This window comes from Aptenodytes forsteri, unplaced genomic scaffold, assembly GCF_000699145.1.
Source record: "Aptenodytes forsteri isolate BGI_AS27 unplaced genomic scaffold, ASM69914v1 Scaffold414, whole genome shotgun sequence".
Classification (NCBI taxonomy): Eukaryota; Metazoa; Chordata; class Aves; order Sphenisciformes; family Spheniscidae; genus Aptenodytes; species Aptenodytes forsteri.
In genome coordinates this window covers 955,995-978,375 of record NW_008794579.1, presented here as the reverse complement: position 1 = coordinate 978,375, position 22,381 = coordinate 955,995, and the positions used below count along the sequence as shown (strand labels likewise).

The 22,381-nt window shown below is 36.0% G+C and overlaps 1 protein-coding gene across 1 annotated transcript in view; it reads left to right on the top strand.

Annotated features, from left to right (window-relative positions):
• Positions 1-1,252: 1,252 nt before the first annotated feature.
• Positions 1,253-22,381, top strand: part of LOC103893362 (protein eyes shut homolog) — a 949,231-nt gene continuing 928,102 nt past the window's right edge. The window contains 2 exon segments of the mRNA XM_019470252.1: positions 1,253-2,006; positions 4,155-4,268. Of these exon segments, the coding sequence (XP_019325797.1) occupies positions 1,253-2,006; positions 4,155-4,268 (868 nt within the window).

Genomic DNA, 22,381 nt, shown 5'->3' with positions numbered 1-22,381 from the left:
TGATATCATAATCGATGTGCACTTTAGAGATAGACCAGGTGTATGCAAGTGTAGAAATATACACATCCACATGACATTCCTCATGCTGTGTAAAAATGAAAATTATGTAAACAAATTTCAAAACATAAATGCATTTTTTTATTTTTATTAAATGGCTTCCCTTGTAAGATACAGTTTATTTTTTACAATAATTTTCTCATTTGTAAATGTCAGTTTAGAGGCCACTATCTTAAAGTGTAAGATAAATATACTGAGGAAAAAAAAAGGCATTATAGAACTAAAGGGAGAAAAAACCTTATATTTAGGGCAAATTACATTGTTACTAACTCAAAGCTATTGACAATTTCTAAAGTATTAAACATCATATTCTGTTTTCATCATTTTCAGTATGACTCCAAGAATAAGCTTCAGAATCTTATTTTGATTTTCCTTCTGTTCTGTAATCACTCATCTCCATGCAAAAAAAATTACCAGATATATTGAAGGGCCAAAATAGGCTTTTCTATAAATTAAATAGTCCTGTAGGACTCTCTAGTCTGCTGGTTTTGATGGTGATACATCAAAAACCTCAAGGATATGATTAAGGACCTTTGTTTTTCAGATATATACTTTGACAACTAAGGATTTAATTAAGTGTTTTGCTGAGTGAACATAAAAGAGTTGAGGATGTGCTTGTATGTTTTCTTCATTGAAGCCATAATTCATATGCCTACATCTTCAGAATATATACTTTTGTGACAAGTTAATGATAAATCATTATCAGGAAAACATTTATGGTTAAAGCTCATGACTAGAACTTTAATGTTCTGGTTTACTTCTTAGTTTTGCCACAGATGTCCTATCTTAACTTGGTTATCATTAGATTTGTCAACCGAGGGAGGGAATATGGAAAGTATGCTTTTAAGCTGTTTCGTTTCCATACGCAAGTACAATGAAATGTACTAAATGAAAATCAAATCTTTAGCAGGAATAGAAATAGGAAAAATCTGACTTTAGTTACAGTGGATTGGACTTATTCCAGTTTCACATCAGTGTAATTAGATGTAGACCTTGCTTTGTTGTATATTTTCTATTTTTGTAATGAGGCTTTGACATTCAACTCTATTTGGTGTTAAAACAGAAATATTTTTCTCTGTTTGAATTCCTAGGCTGCCATGGAAAATACAGATGAACCTTAAGGAATAAGAATACTGAAGCTATCCTCAGTAATGAAGTGGGTGTGAAAAACAACTCCCATTTGCCAGGTGAAACAATGACTACAAAATCAGCAGTCTGCATGTTAGCATGCTTTCTTCAACTATGCATAGTAAATGGGCAGGTAATATGTGAGAGGCAAATGACTGCTGAATGGCGAATGGAACCAAAACCTACTGCAATAAAATGGACACCAAGGGAAAACATCTGCTCAGACTTTTATACCGAATGCTGGAATATGAATAAAAGTATTGCTGGGGAAATCTCAGAAGAACAAAATCTCAGTATCCCTCAGATATGCCCCTTACAGCTTCAATTAGGTGATAGTCTCTTCATCTCATCTGAGCCATCCTTTCAGTCCTACGGAATGAATTTGGTAAATGTCTCCAAGGAACGATTTATTAACTGCCCTAAAGCTGGTTTTCTTCAAAAGCAGTTGATTTTTGTTTGCCAGATAAGAGGACTGCACCAAGTTGACCCTAAATGGCTTGGTGTTGGAACTCATTACTTTGCAGAGCTTCATAAGAGAGGCCCGCCATTGTGCAACATGGGCCTTCGTCTGAACGTAACCGTGAAGCAGCAGTTTTGCCAACAGTCTCCAAATGCACCATTATGCTCTGGGCATGGAAAATGTCTAAGCCATGTTTGGGAAAAAGCATATAATTGCCATTGCTTCTCACAGTATTCTGGAAGATTCTGCCAGAAGTTTGATATGTGCTCCACTAAACCTTGCCACAACAATGCCTCCTGCACTGAGAAATCAGGACTTTCTGGAGATTCTTACGAATGCACATGTCCTCCAAAATTTTCAGGTATTTCTTTTCCCCTTTAGGAATAAATGTTACATAGATAATACATTTTCCTTAATGGTTAATAAAACAGTGAGAACATCATTAGCAAGGGTTTTGTATAATTTGATTGTCCATTGCCGCTACCACACCTGCACTGAGTCTCTTTTACATGTAGTAACTTATAGGAGACTGTGTAGTCATTTGAAAACAGTTTGTACTTATTTACATTCATGTGTGCATTGTGGGAAAAAACAGAATAAGTTCTTTTCATGCTTCTTAAGCACAAGACATAGGTAAGTACTTGTGAACTTACAGAAGTAACTGATTTTTTTGTTTGTTTGTTCAGCAGTTCAAGTTCTTACATCAAATAACATAAACAATTTGGAGTAAGCTCCCCAAAAAATAGTTAACCAGACTTCTGAACAACAGCAAATGGTTTTGTTGAAATGAACGTTCAACCTGCCACAAAACCTCCCTTTTCAGTTTAAAGACCTTTTAAAATACATTAGAGAAATTTTTAAAATTAAAATTTGTTTTTAATTGAAAAGTCAAACATTTAATTAGAAGAGCAAGCAAAACAAAATACTAACTCTTTTCTTCCAGATTATTTTGCTTTGTAAAGTTCCTTTCAAAAGGACTTTGTTAAACATACTGTTATTACAAAATTAAATACTTCACAAATGAAAAAAAGATCACCTAATTGTACCTAGGAAATATTGCAGTACTTACCCAAAACCCATTGGAGAAACTGAATCTGGGTTTGTGATTGGACTACCAGAGAGTACAGCATGATTAGATACATTCTTACCTAACCATTATCTCCATTTCTTGGAGGAAAAAAAAAGAGATGAAGGAAATTTTGGGTATATTGTTCCTGCATTCAGACCAATGGAGTTCAGGAATCCTTTAGAAAGTACCAGAAATATTCATTCACATCACAAAAAGGATGGTTGTAGCTCTTTCTGTACTTGTGGAGCAGAATTCTAGCAATGTTCCTTCAATGCACTGCACTTCTGTGCTCTCACAATAGTGATGCTATGCTATGAAACACAGCTGATGAGTCAGGAACGAGTGAGGTTCATAGAACACAGAAATTAAGGTTATGTTGCATGAAGTTTGCTGTAATTTATTTTTAATTGCTTTTCAAACTGCGTAATAATTTGGTTACTAATGCATTTGCAAATAGAAGATTATGCAGGTATGAATAATTCAATATTATGAGAAAAATATTTTTATAATTATTCAAAGTTGAGTAAAATAGTAGAAAACTGAAGGTATGTAGTATGTTTTCTATTTCTTTTATGATTTTGGGGGGCTGCATAAAATGCTTTGAAAATAATAATAATATCAAAAAGTGTGTGGTACCACTTTAATTCAAATTAATGGAGAGATTCATAAGCAATTCTGTTAAAAGCAATCATAATGCTTAATGTTATCAAGAAGCAATACTTAAAATATTCTGTTGCCTATATGGGACAGTGTTGGCTAATGCCATAATTTTGTACTGGCAATACTGGTCCAGTAAATAAGCTGTATGTAAACAAGAAGAACTAGGAGATTAAACCATCATATATTATGGACGTGGTTACACAAGAGTAAGGGAGGAAAAAAGTGCCTCCGATAATATAAAGTCTATTAGAAATTTGAAAAGTTGTTGAAGTGTGAATAATGTCACAGCAACAATTCAAGTGGCAAGCATAATTATACAGTATTTAGACCCATATGCTGTAATAGCATAAACAATTTATAATTGGAATTCCAATTTCCGGAAAGCTGCATATTTAGAAAAATTCAGTCAAATTGGACTCCACATAAGAACATCTTTTGTTCGCAATGCTGGAAGAAACTGTAAGCTAGATTCATGTCAAAAAGAAACAAATACTACAGTACTAATAGCATTTCTGCATTTTAAACTATACGTGAATTTTTAACTATATGGCAGATGAGGTTGAGCACAGTAGCTCATATTACAGCAGCTGAATATCTTTCTGCCTTGCTTTAGAACTTCAGTAATTTTGATGAAAACTAGCGACCATTAGCACAGATACCTATCTATCCATCCACCTATCTATTAAATATAATGTTTTATTTTACATATAAATGTGACATTTCAGGAAAAAGAATAAATATTTACTAAAGTTCAATGTTCTTATTATCCCTTTTAAATAGGTAAAAATTGTACAGAAATAGTTGGACAGTGCCAGCCACAGACGTGTTTCAATGGTAACTGCAGCAATGTTACTCCAAACACTTTTCTTTGTGAATGTGACAACAGCTTTACAGGTAAGAAACACCTTTGTTTCCTATGTTATAATAATGGTTTCCTGTGTTATAATAATGGTGTGAACTTTTGCTTTATTAAAACAGTTCTTTTAGATGACTGTTGCACAGTTTGCAATTTCCTCAGGTTTTTTTTAAATGGGTTTTGTAAAATAAAGAAATCAGACTTCCATGTGACTATTTTAAAATACTCATGTACTAAAGTAAAACTGTATAAATGATAGAGGCTTTTCATAATTGGATCCCATCCATGAGTACCTTTCTCCTATTGGCAGTATGACAAAGGAAGACTCATAATCACTAGCTCACTGGTTCTCAAATACAGAGTTCACAAGAATAGGATCAGAAGTTCTTGCTGGATTATTTAGAATGATCATGACACCTGTATTCATAATTTCAGCATCCTCTTAATACATGTGCTAGAAAAATAAGATGGAAATAATGTAAAGAGTCAATAATCCCATGATTTAGTGGTATGTCTTGACTTAACAAAAAACAACTCTCAGAAGCTAAGCGGTTTACTTGCAATATATTGGACAAATAAGATGTTTTCATGAGAAAAGCTTGAATCAGAAAATGTATCTAAAGCCATCCTACTGTAAACACTTTTTCTTGGGGGTCAGGATAGCAGCCAAACTTAAAACACTATTCATTCTTGTACTTCACAGCAGAGATTTACTGTGTTGGTATAACAGAAGTAGCAATACTCAGAACATTCTTTAAGAATGAGCTAAGTATAAAGCTAGCACTTGAATATCCAAGGACAGAAAAGCTTTTAAAAATGTCTCTTCCTTGGAAGCATCAGTTATCCCTGACAATCACAGAATATAAACAAAACATTACACTGAGATACAGAGTTAAAAGAAAAGCAAAACAAAGAAGAAAAAAAAATGCTTAAGGGAGTTAGAGGGATCCAAGAGCCAATCTTTATTTTCATAGTGAAAGACTGAACATTTGTGTTGAGATTTTAGTTGTCTGTGTAAAACTATATTTTTAGAAATGGGATAGACATGCTTAATTCTAAATTCCTAGTAAATCTGTTTTAAATTACTCTTCTTTTCCTCCCTTTTTTTTTTCAAAGGAAGAAAGGCCATTAGTAAAGTTTTCTAGAACTAGCTTTCCCCCCACACATGTTCTATAACTTTTTAGAACACTTACTCTTGTCCCTTTCACCCAAACTGTGCAGGCACATTGCTTTTGAAATTTTCCCCACAAAAATCTTTTGTATCCTTGCAATTTTGACCTAATGAGGCAGAGGAGGGGAGGAGACAGGAGGAATACCCTGCCAGATACAGTAAACCCAAACCCATGATGATATGAAGACAGTTCAATACATACAACTCTAGTGGATAGCAGCGATCATTGTAATCTACTCTCCAGGTAGCTGGTAAGAATTGTGAAGGAGAAAAGGACACTATGAGTCTGATTTAGCTCCCTTTTTATTCTCCAGTTAGCTAAAAGAATATGGAGAATCCTTTTTTGTTTCTAAGCATAATAAGTATCATGGGAGGAGAAGGCAGACTTTCAGGAATTTACCTCTTTTTTCCTGCTCTGTTATAAATTGCCTCAGGTCCTGCTGTAACAGGAAAACATGTAGTACATCAGCATACCTTGCAACAGGACTGATCGACTAACTTACAGTATAATTTTGCAATTATTTTCTGACCAAGTGTGGTTGTTTTAAGTCTACATTTCTTCCTGTGATCCTGTGTAAAAGTGTTTGCTAGCACTAAGGCAACTTCAAAAATAGCTACCTAAAAAAAAAAACCAAACAACCCATGTGAAAACAGACATTTTTCTATGAAAACAAACATTTTTCTATGAAAACAGACATTTTTCTATTATTATTCCATAGATAAGAGTTGTGTAATTATGAATCTTGTATCTCTAATGCTATTCTAAGTGTGTGAAGTTGGCAGCAAATTCAAAATTCCTCTGTTATTCTAAGTGTGTGAAGTTGGCAGCAAATTCAAAACATTCCTCTGTTTTGATATTGAACTTGTGCACAGAAAACACAAACATAATACCAAGGTTGTGCAAATGATGTTTAACATTTGATAAACTTTGACATACCTTTTTCCAAAATGAGGTAAGACACTGACAGTAACTAGTTCACATGATCTGAATGAAAGTATGAAATATTCTTGTTACTGTAAATTCATGAGATGTAAATAAAAATTAATAAAATTATTTTATATTTAAAATTACAATTATTTACAAGCATTTATGCAAAATAAGAAAAGGTTGCTTTGTCCAAGTTGTGTTCACAATGATAGAATGGATCTACTGGACTAGCAATGTATATGTTCATGTCAGTTATGTATTTTTTTTTTAATTGTTTAGTTCATTCACTGAGCTCTCAGAACTCTCTTCACGCTTTCCTGAAAGAACATCTTTAACATAACTTAATAACAAACAGCTAACATTAGGCATGCCATCATTCTTATGACTGAATACTCCAATTCATACCAGAATTTGCACCCTCAGACTTATTAAGGAATGTTCAGAGGAAGGGGATCTCAGTGAAACAAGGATGGGGTGGGTATAGAGAGGAAGGAGGTATAAAATAGGCTGGTAGTGTGTGAGCAGTTGCTGGTCAGTACACTTGTCTGACTGAGCCCTGCACCAAATCACTGTAGTCTGTCCATTCTTATTAAATCCTTTCTTAACTCTCTTTCCATGTAATCTCACTCTCTCCTCATCTGTGAGTGCCGTGAGGTCTAGATGCCAGAAACTAGGGAGACAAAAGTGACTGAATTTGAGGTCTTCAATTGGAGTTAGACCACTGGTGACAGTGGTCCTAATGTCTATGGTGCCAGCAGCTGGAGTGAATGAGGGTGTCAGCATCACCAGCTGAAGGGAGACCACAGATCGTAGGAGTGTGTGTCTGCAGTGAGTGAATTTAGTGCCAGCGACTGGCGTCAGACCTTGGGTGATGGTGGCTCCCGTGCCTCATGCCAACTGGAGCAGATGAGAGTCCCAGCATCAGCAAGTGGAGAGGGAACCAAGGGCCTGTATACCTGGGCACGAGCCACTGGGAAGACCAGAATGTTTATATTTTCCCCTAACCTGGTGTGTGTGCATGTGTGCACACGTGTGTGTGCGCGCATGCATGTATGTGCATTTGTAATTCATTAGCAGACTTCAGGCTGGACTATCTGGTGGGTAGGAGGCCCGGGATCTGCGCATCAATATTAGATGAGCTGAGGTCCCATGCTACTATTCAAGGGGCCCACAAATGTGTCTGTCCTTTTGAACTAGAGAGTAAGGGGCTGTGTGTTTTCACTAGCAAACTTCAATCCTGGTCAGTCAGAGAGAAGAACTGGGATTTGGCTGTTTGTACATAGGTTTTATGTGAGTTCTGGTAGTGTTATATGTGGATGTTGTTAAAGGCAGTACCCTGTCGTGGACAGTCTATGTAGCTGGCTGTGTTAGTGTCCTCTGCATGTGCGCATCTCTGGCATACATGTTGATCTTTGCTACTGGTCAAGCCTGCAAACAGGAAAGCAACAGCTGCATCCATTGGCTTAAGACAGAGGGACCCCCAGGTCTCTGGGTGCACTGGGCTGGGCTCCAGCAGCTGGGAAGGAGGCTCCTCAGGCCCCAGAGTCCGCCAGAGGAGGTACCTTTTATACATTCCCTAACAAAGAAGATGTCTCAGAAATTCTGATGGATGTTGTGGTCCTGTTCTGAAGATGCATAGAAAACTAACGTGACTCATTCACAACCTACAGGAAATAGCAATATCTTAACTACTTCTGTAATGGTAATGCTTAGTGTGCTTTCCCTAGACAGTGTTTGGTGGATTAAGAGCAGTAGTTTTCCATTTGAATATGTTTTGTTGAATATGGGGGGCTTTTTGCTCCTTAGGTGGGAAGATGGGAGGTAATAGAAGTGATTAAAAAAACAACCCTCTGTAGAGCACTTGAGATTATTGGGTTTTTTCATATATTCCTGTAAGGGAGACCTACATTTCCTGCCTTTCCCAATGGTTCATTTAGTCTCTTTAAAGGCCATAATGAGTTCTCTCCTCACTTGTGAGACAGGAGATACTATAAGAATGAGGTGGTTTTGCTTGGAGCCACTTTGCTAGAGCTTCCATCATCCAGGTGCTTTAGTTTAAAATGGTCTGTTTGCTTAATCAGTGAATTACAGCTGGAGTACTTTGAGAAAGGTCATAATTGTAAAAGAACTTCACTATATATATATGGAGAGAAGAATTTATTGTTTGTACAATTAGTGTTTTAACAGCCTAATAGTTCAATTTGTCTAATACTAACACACATAACCCAAATTAATACCCAAAGACTTATTAATAATACCCCTAAAAATATTATACAAAAACACCTTCCTACTATCTAGTTTTCACTTTGGTATTATGCTCAGCTTTCCAGTGCTTCTCTTGGTCCCAAGAGCAATATATCAATCTCCCTCAAGAAGAGGGGGCAAGACTTGCAGTAAGTCATCAGCATCCCGAGGTCTTCATAGGGAGGAGTATGACATTCATGGTGGAAGTTTCTTCCCTGTCAGTCAAGTGTCCATCTCAGCCTACCTTTACATGTTTTCATTTCATTATCTACTTCCTTCTCCCAGGCTGCCAGCTGCAGCCTGGCAGTGGTCCCCTGCCACCCCCCACAAGAGGCTATGGTTTGTCAGGCAGTGACTGACATCAGGATGGGGTCACCCCCTCTCCAGAGGGGTCATTCCTAGAGCCGAGGCTGGAGCAGGGGAGGCAGCAGTCACTGGGCACAAGCGCAGGGATTAAAACAAACAAGACAAGTCCTGAGCCCTTGCACTGTCAGGTCAGCACAAAGGTCAGCCTGAAGAGACATTCCTGCTACGGAATTTGGTTTTTAGTGTTTCTGTAGGGGGCAGGGATGATAGCAACAGGGACGTGGGAATGGGGAAGAGGGCAATTGAGATTATGTTTTTCCAGGCTATTTTAATCTCATTTATGATTTGTTTTGTTGGGGGTTTTTTTGTTTGTTTTGGGTTTTTTTTTAACAGACTGACTATGGTTTAATAAAAGTTTGTCAAGGATGATAGCTTCCTCAGAGACAGCTGTAGATTATGGGGATTATGATCCTTAGTTGTAAAAACATCCTGTGAAATATTCCCTGATCACTGCTCAATGTCACTAGAATGAAGAAAGTATGGTCAAGCTTTTTGGCTGTTTTTATGAATGACACTGAAATGGCCGTAGTTCTTTTAATGTTAAGGAAGAAAATGCATGTTGTATTTGGGTTTTTAATGAAGTTATGATGTTTTTTTAATTGTATCACTTCATGTGTATTTCATGCTTGTTTCCAAAGTACCATAAAATCTGTGACAGCATGTCCTGAATAAGAGTTTGCAACTCTCCCATGATTCAAGTATCACAAAAATATTTTTTTTATTATAAAATACTTTCTGTAAGAGAATTCCAGCTGATTTTTTTTCTTTGCCCTTTCTACAGCTTATTTTTATCCTACTTTTAAAACAATTTAAAGTAGAAAATTCAAAGTTAGAGTTTTAGTCTTCCTCAGCATCCCTTGCTACATTTAACCTCTGTCATAAACTACTATTTGGTAGACACTTTGTTCCACTATACTTTCACCATGGTCCACAGGCAGTACTTGTCCTCACTTTCTGTGTATCCAAGTGAAGCAACTTAATGACAGGTGAAACTGATCTGATGATTAAGAGACTCAGCTCTTCTCCAGACTACATACCTATTCTATGCCAGAGACCATAATATCTGTCAGTCACATAGGACCCAGATGTGAAAATAAAAATGCGAAGACCATCTCCCTGTTCTCTGATCCAGCTACTATACATGCTTCTTTAGTAATTGTTTTAAATTCAGAGTCAGCGAGTTCATGACATTTTATTCACATCATGTTTGATTAATGTACCTTAATTAAACCCATGTTTTCTAGGGGCTTGTGTTTCCAGAAAGTGATTCAGGGAACCAAGGCCCCAAAGAGACTACTTCAGCAATGACAGAATATACTAGTTTGAGAGTTGAGGTACATGCCCTTAAGTTAGGTGATGAGAATATGTGACAGGACTTTTCATATGTCTCTTGAGGCTAAAACAGTTTAGGCAATTGTCACTTGACTGCTAGATAACTCTAGTACAAATAGCTATAATTTACTCTTACAAACACGATACAGATCAATCTATCTTAGCTAGTAATAAAGATATATACACAACAAAGACTTGTCAGAACTACACCAAATTACATGAATTAGTTTGTCTGACCTAGTAGATTTAAGTTTTCTTAAATGTATTCTCCTGGCATGATTTTATTACACATTTCAGTAGTCTAGTTTTCAAAACTTCCTATGAGTTTTGATAATCTTCCTGCATCAAACATTTTTTTTTCCTTTTTTAATAGAAAAACATTATTGATTTATAAAAAAAATTCATATTCATTGAAATGAATATTCATATATCAACTCAACGTTAAGTATACTCAATCAATATAATGATTGAATATATCTCTGATAGCACTTTACAATAAAGTGTAATTACTCTGAAAACACCAGACATATATGCTTCTTGTAGTTTACTGTTAATTACTAAATAGAGTAGTTTCAAATGCTGAGCAACTCAGTGATCCTTTTAAAGGAGTTAGCTAACTTGCACTCAAATTTCCCTATTATTAAAGTTATGTCAAGGCAAATTCCAGTGACCTTTCCCAAGGTTAAATGTAAATCAAAACCTTGGAGAGTAAATTGTACATTTCACCGACACTCTAATCCAATATGTCAACTAGTAAGTCTTTAACAAAATGAATTGTAACAAATTATTAAAAAAAATTGGGAAGATTATTGACCATGAGATGAGTAACAATACTTAGTTCTACAGTAAAAAGTGGAAATTGCCCTATTATAAGAGAAGTAAGATTGTCAGCTCTAAAATAACTTGGAAATACACGGCAATGTGCAAACATTCGTGGGTGCTGTACAGATTTTAAGTATATTGCTTATAAGATGCTTTGGGGATGTATGCTTGAGCTGCGATGAAGTGAACGGTTTGGCTAATGAAATGCAGGGCAGAATACTAAAAGATGACTCAATTTGGAAAATGTTTTCTTCCTTGTTTTTTCAGTTTTGCAAAAGCACATTGTCAATATTGGCAGCAGTGTCATCTTAAAAATTTGGATGAAAAAACTGTATTTATCACTTTCAGTTTGTATTTAATTTTCTGGGCTTGTAAAAGATTTTTACCCTGACATCATGATTTGAAAGTTTATTTTCTAAATTTTCAAAAATACAATGCTCCCTACAAAATAAAAACCAGAAGAACTTATTTAATAGCTGCTTTATTCCTGATATTTTTTTTTTTTCTCACAAATGAATAATTTTCCAACATATTCTTCTTTAGGGAAGGGCTTTTCCCTACAAGAAAAGTAAATTCCTGGTATCTTTTTTTTTTCTCACAAATGAATAATTTTCCAACATATTCTTCTTTAGGGAAGGGCTTTTTTCCCTACAAGATTATTAATATCATATTCCACAATGAGTTTCTAACTAATAACTTTTTTTGATTACTTCTATTAAATTATCTGTTTTTAAAGAAGCGATTGTGGTTCTTTTAGTAGTTGGAGAAGCAATGTAATTCTCACTAAATCTTAACTAAATTAAATCAGTAAACCAATCGCACTATACACTTGAAATGAATGAATTCATTGTGAGGTTACAGAACTTCCACTATATTAAGAGATACAATTCTTTATTCTAACCCATGAGCTCCCTTTGTTTCCTTACTACATTACCATCCTGTGCAGAAATGAGATGATAGAATATAACAAGGTATTATCAGGCTGTAAATCAGACTAAATCTTTCCCATCTCCTTACAGACAGAAAGTCTTTTCACTCTTTGGATGCCTGTCCTTCACTAGAGATGTTCACTAGTAATTCTTAAATTACTTTCTATTACAGTTTTTTTTTTTTTTTTTTTACAGTTTTTCAAGCAGAACAAAATAATGCCTGTACATGGTCTTGCAAAACGTAGTGAGAAAAAATGATTTATATTTATAGATTATATCAGCTAAGAAATACTGATAGCACTGAACATGGAATTAGAAATAATCTGTAAAAGATATTAAAGAGTAAAGTGACTGAAACTCTAGTGTATGATGTCTATCGCAGCTAAAATTCTTAACTTTAAGTGTTTACAAGTAGATATAAGAGCTAAATGTCCAAGTTCCTATTGTAGTCAATGAATATCTAGTCAACACAAAATGGAGCTAAGAGATTTAATCAACCAAGTGCCCAATGTTTAGAGGTAGCTGAATCACTCTGCAGGTTCCACTGACTGGTATGAGCTACTTCACAACTGAAAATAGTGGGAACATAAAGACCACATGCATGCATAGATCTGCTTAACCATGTAACCACACAATTATGTAAATTTAGGTGTCTTAACCTGAGAGATGAACTTACACATGGCATTCCTCTACAGGCTAAAAATCTTATTTCCTCAGAGAAATTTCCTCGGACCAATTGGTCTTAACCTAGATCTTACCCCTAATTATAAGAAGTTTCTAGATATTTAGTTCACATGTATTTTCTTGTGTCGTAGATATCTAAACTTAGGTAATACTCCTAAGTGTATTAATGAAAACAAGAACATTGTTGTCATGCTTGCTTTCTTCTTAAATTATATATTTAAAATACCTAGAATTTTAAAAGGAAATAAGCTTTCATTTCCACTTTTTCCACATTGTAATGTGGTCATGATTAACATTCTTTATTAAAAAACCCTCTCCATGTATTGCATTTTCATGTTTTTTGTTAAAGTGTCTGTGTACAAGCATTGCAATATTCTGACATTACTGCAACTGTGGCTGAAATAGTTCGTAGTTGAACTTATAATTTTATAGAAGTATGAATATTTAATAGTTCATTTTTTAAAGATTAAAATCTTGGAAAAACAAATATAATCTTCAAAAATATTTTCTTTCTAAGAATCTATTACAATGATGAATTAACCGTTTCACTTTATAAGAATGTGTACACTCTGTGCAGAGTCATACAGAATTCTCCATACTAGCCTAAAATATATTTTTAGCTAAAAGTTTTTAGGATATTATAGGTTTAAATTTTCATTTTGAGTTTCCCAGTATCATTTTATACAGAAAAATCTCCCAAAACCTTTATATACAGAATTACAAAAGAAATTTTTTACTGAATTTCTGTAATCCCCTCTGCCTCAAGGGAGGTAAATTTAAAATGGCAGTAATGACAGATGAGATATAATTTCCCTCAAATACAAGGTTTTTTTTATATTAGTCTATCCTCATTAGAGACACTAGAACCATGGACACATCAGTTGCAGAGTACAGGTGTGGAGCAGAAGGGTCAGGTTTATCTGTGGATCCAGCAACTTCCTCCCTCTCTGCCAGGCCTAAAATGACTGGTGATCATGAATAGCTTACAGCTAGTACTGTTAGCAGCAGGAGTCACTGGGAAATGGATCATTACAGGCCTGAAAAACTAGGGGAAGAGCAGATTTGTGTCATGCCACATGTCTAAAAGTAAGTTTCCAGTAAGTGAAGACTAGTAGGAAATTAAGTATGAAGTAACAGATCAGGAAGGAGATGAAAATCCATGTGTGGTGCTGACTTACAAGATATGGAGGATAGCATGGAAGACTGGTAAGAGATATATATACTGATATGGAAGGGGTCAGTAATATAGATTAAAAAGAAAGCACAGAAGAGTTTGAGTCGTTACAGAGTAGTGAAGGAAAGTAGAGCTGGGGAAAACAAAAAAGAAAAATTAAGAAACTTTGGCTTGTTATGAGGAGTAATTAGTTTAGGGTTGGTCATAGGGTAAAGGTTTGGAAATAATTCAGACAAACTAGTTTAATATCAGAGAAATGTTGGTGTAGTATCAAAAATATGTTTCAATAGTTCTGTGAAAAAAAATAGACCACTGAGCACACAACAAACATGGATGTTATTACAGTCATCATGGCTTCTGTAACAGGAAATGTTGCCTCACTTTGCTGAAATTCTGTGAGCTCATCATTAAACATACAGAAAAAGGAAATCCAGTGGATGTAATGCATCTGAATTTAAAAAAAAAAAAAAAAAAAAAAAAGCAGCCTTTAGAGGTATTCCACTCAAACATTTAAAACAAAACAAAACAAAACAAAACCCCAAACAACTTCAACAACAAAGTTATGTGGAACTGGAAGAAAGGATTAAAAATCAGTTAAATAACAGGAAGCAAAGGGTAGGAGTTAATGTTCATTATTTCAGGATAGAGAGAAGTCAGTCATGCATTACCCAAAGACTAACATCATGTCTGATTTTATTCAGCATCTTCAACAATGATGTGGAAAAGAGAATGAACAGTGATATCTCTAAGTCTGCAGATAAAATCATGCTTTTTCAGGTAACCATCTGGCATTCCAAAAATGAACAACCCCAGGAGGACTGCACAAAACTAAGCAGAAAAAATGACTGGTGAGCTTCAGTGTAGATAAGTAAAGGATAATAATTCTAGGCCAGAATGATTTAAAACAGCTCCAAATGAAGCTGATTTTTCAGATACAACTCAGGAAAGAAGTCGAAGAATCACAGAAATGTTGAGGTTGGAACAGACCTCTTGAGATCATCTAGCTCAACCCCCCTGCTCAAGCAGGGTCAGCTATAGAAGGTTGCCCAGGACCATGCCCAGTCAGGTTTTGAATATGTCCACAGATGGGGACTTCACAACATCTCTGGGCAACCTGCCCCAGTGTTTGACCACCCTCACAGTAAAAAAGTGTTTTCTTGTATTCAAATGGAATATCATGTGTCTCAATCTCTTGTTCTGTCAGTGGGGATTACTGATAAGAGTCTGGCTCCCTCTTCTTCATTGTCTCCCATCAGGTATTTATACACACGGATAAGATCCTTCCTGAGCCTTCTCTTTTTCAGGCTGAACAGTCCCAGCTCTCTCATTCTTCTCTCATATGAAAGATGCTTCAGCCCCTTAATCAACTTAGTGACCCTTGAGTTATTGTTGAAAATTTTCTGGAATCATTGTCTCAGTGTCCTATGGCAGCCAGGAAAGCCAACAAATTATTTGGCTTCATCAAGAAAGGCATTGAGAATAGGATGGAGGGCACATTCTTTCACAAGTAAAACCTTGATGCAGTCATATCTTGATTACTGCTTTTTGTTTTTTTCATATCTCAAGAAGAATACAGAGAAGTTTGATGAAAATTCTTGCCACAAGTTTATAGAAGGAGGCAATACCAATGAGGTCAAAAAAGGTTTAGTCAAATTTATGAACGATGAAAGTATCCTGTAACATCTTTAATAAGACAGCCGAGGTGCTGAGGGAGGAGATTGGACCACAAGCAGTGGCCATGTTCACATTTCTCCATGAATTCCAATTGCCGCGGTCTTTATTGATTTTTCTTTAGGGTTGGGCTGGCACCCAGCCCTAACAAAGACTCAAAACCTTAGCCTTCTGTAGAAAGGGAACATTAAAGTAATAGAACATTGGGATAAATTAATCATTACTGAGAACAACAAATGCAATAAAGGGAGGAAGTGCGAGGATCAAAGGCAAAAATGGAAAAACAGGGAATGGTAAGGAAAGAGCAGAGCACTCCAGCAGCACCCACTGTTCCATGGAGCTGTCCAAGGAGACAGTAGACTCTGCTTAATTGTACTCTGCTCTACAGCTGGGTCTGCAATATACTCTTGCCACTCTGCCCCAGAAAGGAGGCTTCAGCCCTCCTCATGGATGTCCGCAGAGGACGGACCAACAAGGGATCAGCACGGGAGGAAGCACAGTCAGCTTATGAATTCTTACCACATGAAGTCTCCCCATCCTCCTCATCCTCCAAGAACCCTGTCTGCTACCAATAATCAACCTCTCATCCTCCCCTCCCCATCCTCCAGGATCTCTGCCTGCCACCCTTGGCAGCTTTGACAGTCTGCCTACAGAGTTGCAAGTGTTTCTGTCACCAAGCAGACTCATTCAGCAGTGCCATAGAAGGATGTGGGCGCTATGGATCACAGAGAATGGTGTGGCTGGGACCTTCTTTTGATATTTGAGGGGCCAGTGTCCTTCCTTCCTTGGGTGAAGCATAGTCTTCTGACTATGCCCTGAAGAGAAAGTACAACAAATTCCTAGGAGAGTATTGCACCTTGTAGAGGGTTCTCTGATATGATAACAAAAGACCTCTCCATCCTCTCCCTCAATATGTGTGCGACTATCAGTATTTAGATGACTACTTGAATGTGGAGGTTGAGAACATGGTAGGGGGCTTGGTCACTGCAGCTAGTGGGAGAGGGCTAACAGGGGAGGCCAAACTCCCAGGGACAGACAAGGGAGAGAGACATGCAGAACAGGGGAAGGGTCACATGGAGATAAGGATGATGCATATGATGAAGTCTTCTTGAGATCTAGGGGAGATGAAGACCTCCTCCACTTAGATGCCCTTCCCCGCCTCCTGGGCTATATATTCTGATGTTAGGAGGAAAACTATCTCTGATTATCTCAGAGGCCACCAGCACAGCCACAGACACACACCCCACCAAGCCATGTCATGATTCACCATGAGTCTCTGCATGGGGTCAGGGGGTAACTGGAAGGCAACAAATGCTGCAGTTAAGGTAAGAAAGGAGCTCTAAAAACTGCTGATGTTAGGCAAAGAGAGAGGAACTTATGCTTCTATTGTTTGAGTCATGCCCACAGAACAGTTACATGGACAGTCAAATGAACCTGTGTCCTTGAAGGTGGTTGGGCCACAGGTATGACTGCTGCCCGAGTTTCAGTTTTTGAGCAGGCATCTCACCCTTTTTACTCCCCAGTGATTATGAAATTAATTCTGCAAATAATCATCAGAATTCATAACTCTAATGTTATCTGTTTATCTCCTAGAAAGTAAATCCAAGTACTATCTATCTCTAGTTGACATAACAATTGAGGAGAAAAGCTGAAATCTGACTTATCAATTTAATAAATTTGCCTTTCATATGATATATGTAAGTGGAAATACTTCAAAATATACAAGGATTTTGATTTACCCCAGAAAAACTTCACTAGAAATGAGGAAAAAATTTTGTAAAATAAAGTTCTTCAGTAAATCTGTAGATTTCTTACTAATTTAAAAAAATCTAATTTCATGTGTACATCACAGTAGTAATCTGTAATTTCCCTTTGGAGAATCTTTTCTCTAGTTTTTTTCTTGAAAAATGAATGCCTGATTCCAGACAAGTGATTCTTTATATTTCTTTCAACATTTATATCTGTATCATCTCAGATTTTAATATAATTTGAGATAGTGAAAGGTAAAAAGAAAAGTCCATTAACAACTGGGTTGTCATCCAAAATGAAGGTCTGGAGAAGCAAGTAAAGACATGCGATGAAGAAGTAATTATCTCCTCTTTTTTTTATCTGAAGTCTCCTTCAACTATACATAGTTTTCTGCAACTATTTTATCCAGAGAAGGAAGAGGTCTTTGCTGTAAATTTATGTCATCCTAGTCTTTAGCTGGCATGTCCCTGCTTGATTACCTTCTACCTTTTTTAAATAGACTTCAAAGAGAATTATTTACCCTTACCATGATGAATACATATCAAGGACGATTGTATTCCCGCTCGTCCTCTTATAAATGAAAAGATACAGAAAGCAAGAGAAAAGACAATTTGGAAGAGGTCTTTGCTGTAAATTTATGTCATCCTAGTCTTTAGCTGGCATGTCCCTGCTTGATTACCTTCTACCTTTTTTAAATAGACTTCAAAGAGAATTATTTACCCTTACCATGATGAATACATATCAAGGACGATTGTATTCCCGCTCGTCCTCTTATAAATGAAAAGATACAGAAAGCAAGAGAAAAGACAATTTCCACATCTGTCCTTTGAACAACGACGACAAAAACCCAAGTCATTTTGCTCTAGGGTATCTTTACTGCTTGAATGAGAAAGCAAGCCACAGTTATTTTTTTTTTCAAGGCTTGATCTAGAAGGAAGAAAGAAAAAGAAAAGATCCTGGAAAAATCTTGGATCTCTCTGAAATCAAAACAAATTCCAATTTATTTTGGTCAAGATGTTCCTGGCTCCCCTTGGCTGTGTTTTTTGCTGGCTTTCTGTTTTTTCCCTTTCTAATTATTATTATTCAAGGATTAGGAATAAATAGAATCAACAATTAAAACACAATCTGTGATAATTTTTAAAATGTTTAATTTTTCAGAGTTTTAAATGGAGGTATTGTTCCACTTCTTCTCCATGGCCAAAAACTGAGCGCTATCTTTCTTTAGTTAATTAGTACAGTCGCAGACTGTGACTCTCAGTGACTATGTGTTATTTGTGTTATTGACTGAAGCTCACGTACACTTCAAGAAAAGAGCTTCATACAAGTGCAATAAGCGCATATGGACATGCAAGTGTGTGACTAGACTCAATTGCATGCCTTCCTAAATGTTTTGCTGGATCAGGGCCATAGGCTATTTCTTTCACGTTGCCTTTAAATCCCAGTCTTAAAATTTTGTGTTTGATGTTACAGTTGGGAGAGTCAGAATTCTATTAAAAAAAAAAAGCAATAATAACTTTGGGATATAAAAAGAAGAGTAACTGCATGCATTACTGTGTGGCCTACAGTGATTTTTGCCATGAGTTTCAGTCAATAGTTTGTATTACTGACTTGATCTAAAATGGTACATTGCAACTGGATTTGAATGAAGCTTAAAATTGAGATTTCTTATGAAATCAGCCTTACCAAAAAACAGACGGCATAGGAATGATCCAAATGCTGCATTTTACAAATATGTTAAATATTACTATAGTAATTATCTTTTTTATACATATATACACAATACTGATATTTTAACAAGGCCTTGGAAGTTTTAAGCACATCTAAATGTTCGTAAGATACAGGAAAGAAAAATAAATGTTATCTCTAGGTGCAGGTAGCTTTTCTAGTTCCCTGCATACAAAAAAATAACAGTTCTAGAAAAAGTTAAACATTACATTTTTATGTATAGATAATAAAAGAAAAGGAACTACATTTTTTTTTTTTTTTTTGAGGTTCAGTTAAAATATATTTTACAACAAGCTTAATTTTACTAGGAATATAATTTAGGCTGATTTATGTCAAGTTGATGTTCCTTTTCCTTTATACATATGTGTATAAAGATAATTGTTCTCTTTCATAACCAGTCTTTACTTGCTTTCCATGTCCTATAAATTAATACAAGGTAAAGTCTGTGGCTTCACAGCTGTAGTCCTGCATTATAAATGCATTAACCCCCCCCCAACAAACAAGCAAAAAAACCCCAAACATCATGCTGAATGAGTATAGGACATCAATTATCACAGAATCTATTTTTGATTAGCCTTTTATTTGGTAGGGTCAGATCTTAAGTCTTGTGAAAATTTTTATAAGACAGAAATTCCAGTTTATTTCATCTTAACCTTAGTCATTTAACCAAATATTTAGCGTGTTCAAACACCCTGTAGAAAGATCTGTCTTACTGTTGCCTCTGGTTGAAGTAATGACAACTTCAGTAGCAAAAGTGAAAATTCTGGAGAAAAATAAACACTTCCACAGGGGTTTGAGTTTTAAACCACATACAGTATATTGTTAAATTTTGTTCCACAGTAATTTAGAGATTTTTATAGCCTTAGGGTTTCTGGATTTCTGTACTAATGTTCAAAGGCAGTATGCATACAAAGGCATAGTAAATTTTTTTTTCCTTTCACTTTCTCAGTCTCATTGTTTTCTTCATATACCTAACATAGGTGTTCGTAACAATTTTCTCTTTACAAATCTTTCTGCTCATTTTAATCTGAATGTAATTGTAGTTCACTTTCTGTTTAAAACAATTATGGTAGGAAACAATTTTTAAGGAGATGTTAAGAATACAAATTTCTATTCAACGAAGCTTGGAGATCAGCACAGAGGTGGGTTGTGTAGGATGGAAGTAGAATTTCTGCCTGCATTTTCCTCAAGTGCTTCATGTAATTGCTCTGAATAAAGAGAAAAATGAACCTAATATTGTAGAGTCCAGGGTCTACAGTAGTTTTTATTTAAGTAATGCAAACATAATATTGTGACAATGGGTATAATAATAGAAGCTCTAAGGTACAGTCAGAGTGTGCCTACAATCTACAAAATCCACTAGAGAACACAGATGCAAGTCGTGTCCAAGAACCATGATACTTCTGTCTTACACAGCCAGGAAAATTTACATTGGAGGATGAACCAAGTGGGATATAACATGTGAGAAATGTAGGCAGGCATCAGGACTAAAAAGCATGACAACCTGACTCTTGTTTGTATTTGATGGAATAACAGGTTGAAAATGCCTATGACTTAGGAAATAGCATAAGACAATACTGATACCAAAACATTTGACAAGGTTTTTATCTTTTCCTGAGAACTAATTTATAATTGACACAGATTAAAACAAGTCCAAAAGAATAGATGGGCCCGTTAATGACATATTCACTGTCCTACAGATCCTAGCATTTAAATGGCACTGATGCATATATCTTGATGAAATGATACAGGTTGCGACCCTTGTAATACAAAAACCATCACAGCTCAACAGCCTTTTGATATTCCAGGAAGGCATAATCATGACTAGACAAGCCAAGTCTGCCTGTTATCAGCAGGAGATATTATGAGGGCACACTACCTTATCGTCAATAAGAACAACAGCAGCCTAAGCTCTAAATAGTTCCCAGGTAGACAAATAGTGGCCATAGTTTTAAAGCAGTCAAAGCATATGCTTTGAGAATGGACACAGTTTAATACAGTCACAGGATGAGTGACCTACTATGAATGCCACGTGATGAAGATGTTATAAAACATGTATGCACATGCCATGTAGGAAACCAATTGTCTTGTTTTATAGACCATACATCTGTGAGGTAAAATCCAGTACATAAGTCTTGAATGTTATCAGCTGAAGGAAAAATGGGAGAGGAAGGAAAGAAGGGAAGGAGGCAGACAAAGGAGGGGGGAAGGAAGAGGAAGGAAAGAAAGTGAAGAAGGAAGGAAAAGGAAGGAGAGGACAGAAGGAAAAAAGGAAGAGAGGAAGGGAGGGAGAGAGGGAGGGAGGGTGGGAAGAAAAGATTAGACAATTTTTCAGAGGCCTCACTATGGCATCAAAGCTGACTGCAAGCTAATGGTATACCCATCTGCTCATCAGAACATTTTGTTGTTCACTTTGTCATGCTGTAACATCTCAAGATTTGTATAATGAGGTACCTTTTACAATCCTCAATACTCCTGGGAAGAAGTGTTCCTAAAAAACCCACAGACCCAGTCAGATAAGTGGTTGAAGAATCTCAGCACATGTAACAACTGGTGATGATTCCAGTATCTTAGTTCATTAATTATGATTTCATAGCATTATACATCTGATTAGTCAATTTCCCATCTTTATATTTCACTTGTGAAAAAATGTCTTTTTTTACAAAAGGGATAAAATAGATTTAATATACCTAAAAGGTCAGGCACATTTATTGTTTTGTGCTTTAAATCATCTAAAAATTTCATGCCATTTTTCTTGTGACTTCTATTGCATCCTGATTGTGCAGGTATCTTTTTCTTTTTCAACTTAGAAAATAAATCAGCTATACTGAATGAGCTATTTCATTTGACATTGATGATGTGCTTTGGACTAAACTACATCTTTAAATGATATTTTTCAACAACTGACTTTAAATAGTTTTATTCATGTGATTTAAAAGAGATACATGTTGAAAAAGGCTTTACTATATAAAATATTACTGTGAGTTCTCAAAAGCAAAAAGTGGAAGAATATGGTTAATATCTCAATATTCTTGATGACTATACAATTACCACTTATCAAAATGGCCTTCTGGAAGACAGATCTTCTTGAAGAAACCTTACCTTATGTTTATGTATGTCCTGGTTTTGGTTGGGATAGAGTTATTTTCTTCCTAGTAGCTGGTATAGTACTGTGGTTTGAATTTAGATTAAGAATAATGTTGATAACACACTGATGTTTTAGTTGTTGCTAAGTAGTGCTTACACCAGTCAAAGACTTTTCAGCTTCTCATGCTCTACTGACTGAGAAGGCTGGAGGCACAAGAAGAGCTGGGAGGGGGCACAGCCAGGACAGCTGACCCAAACTGGCCAAAGGA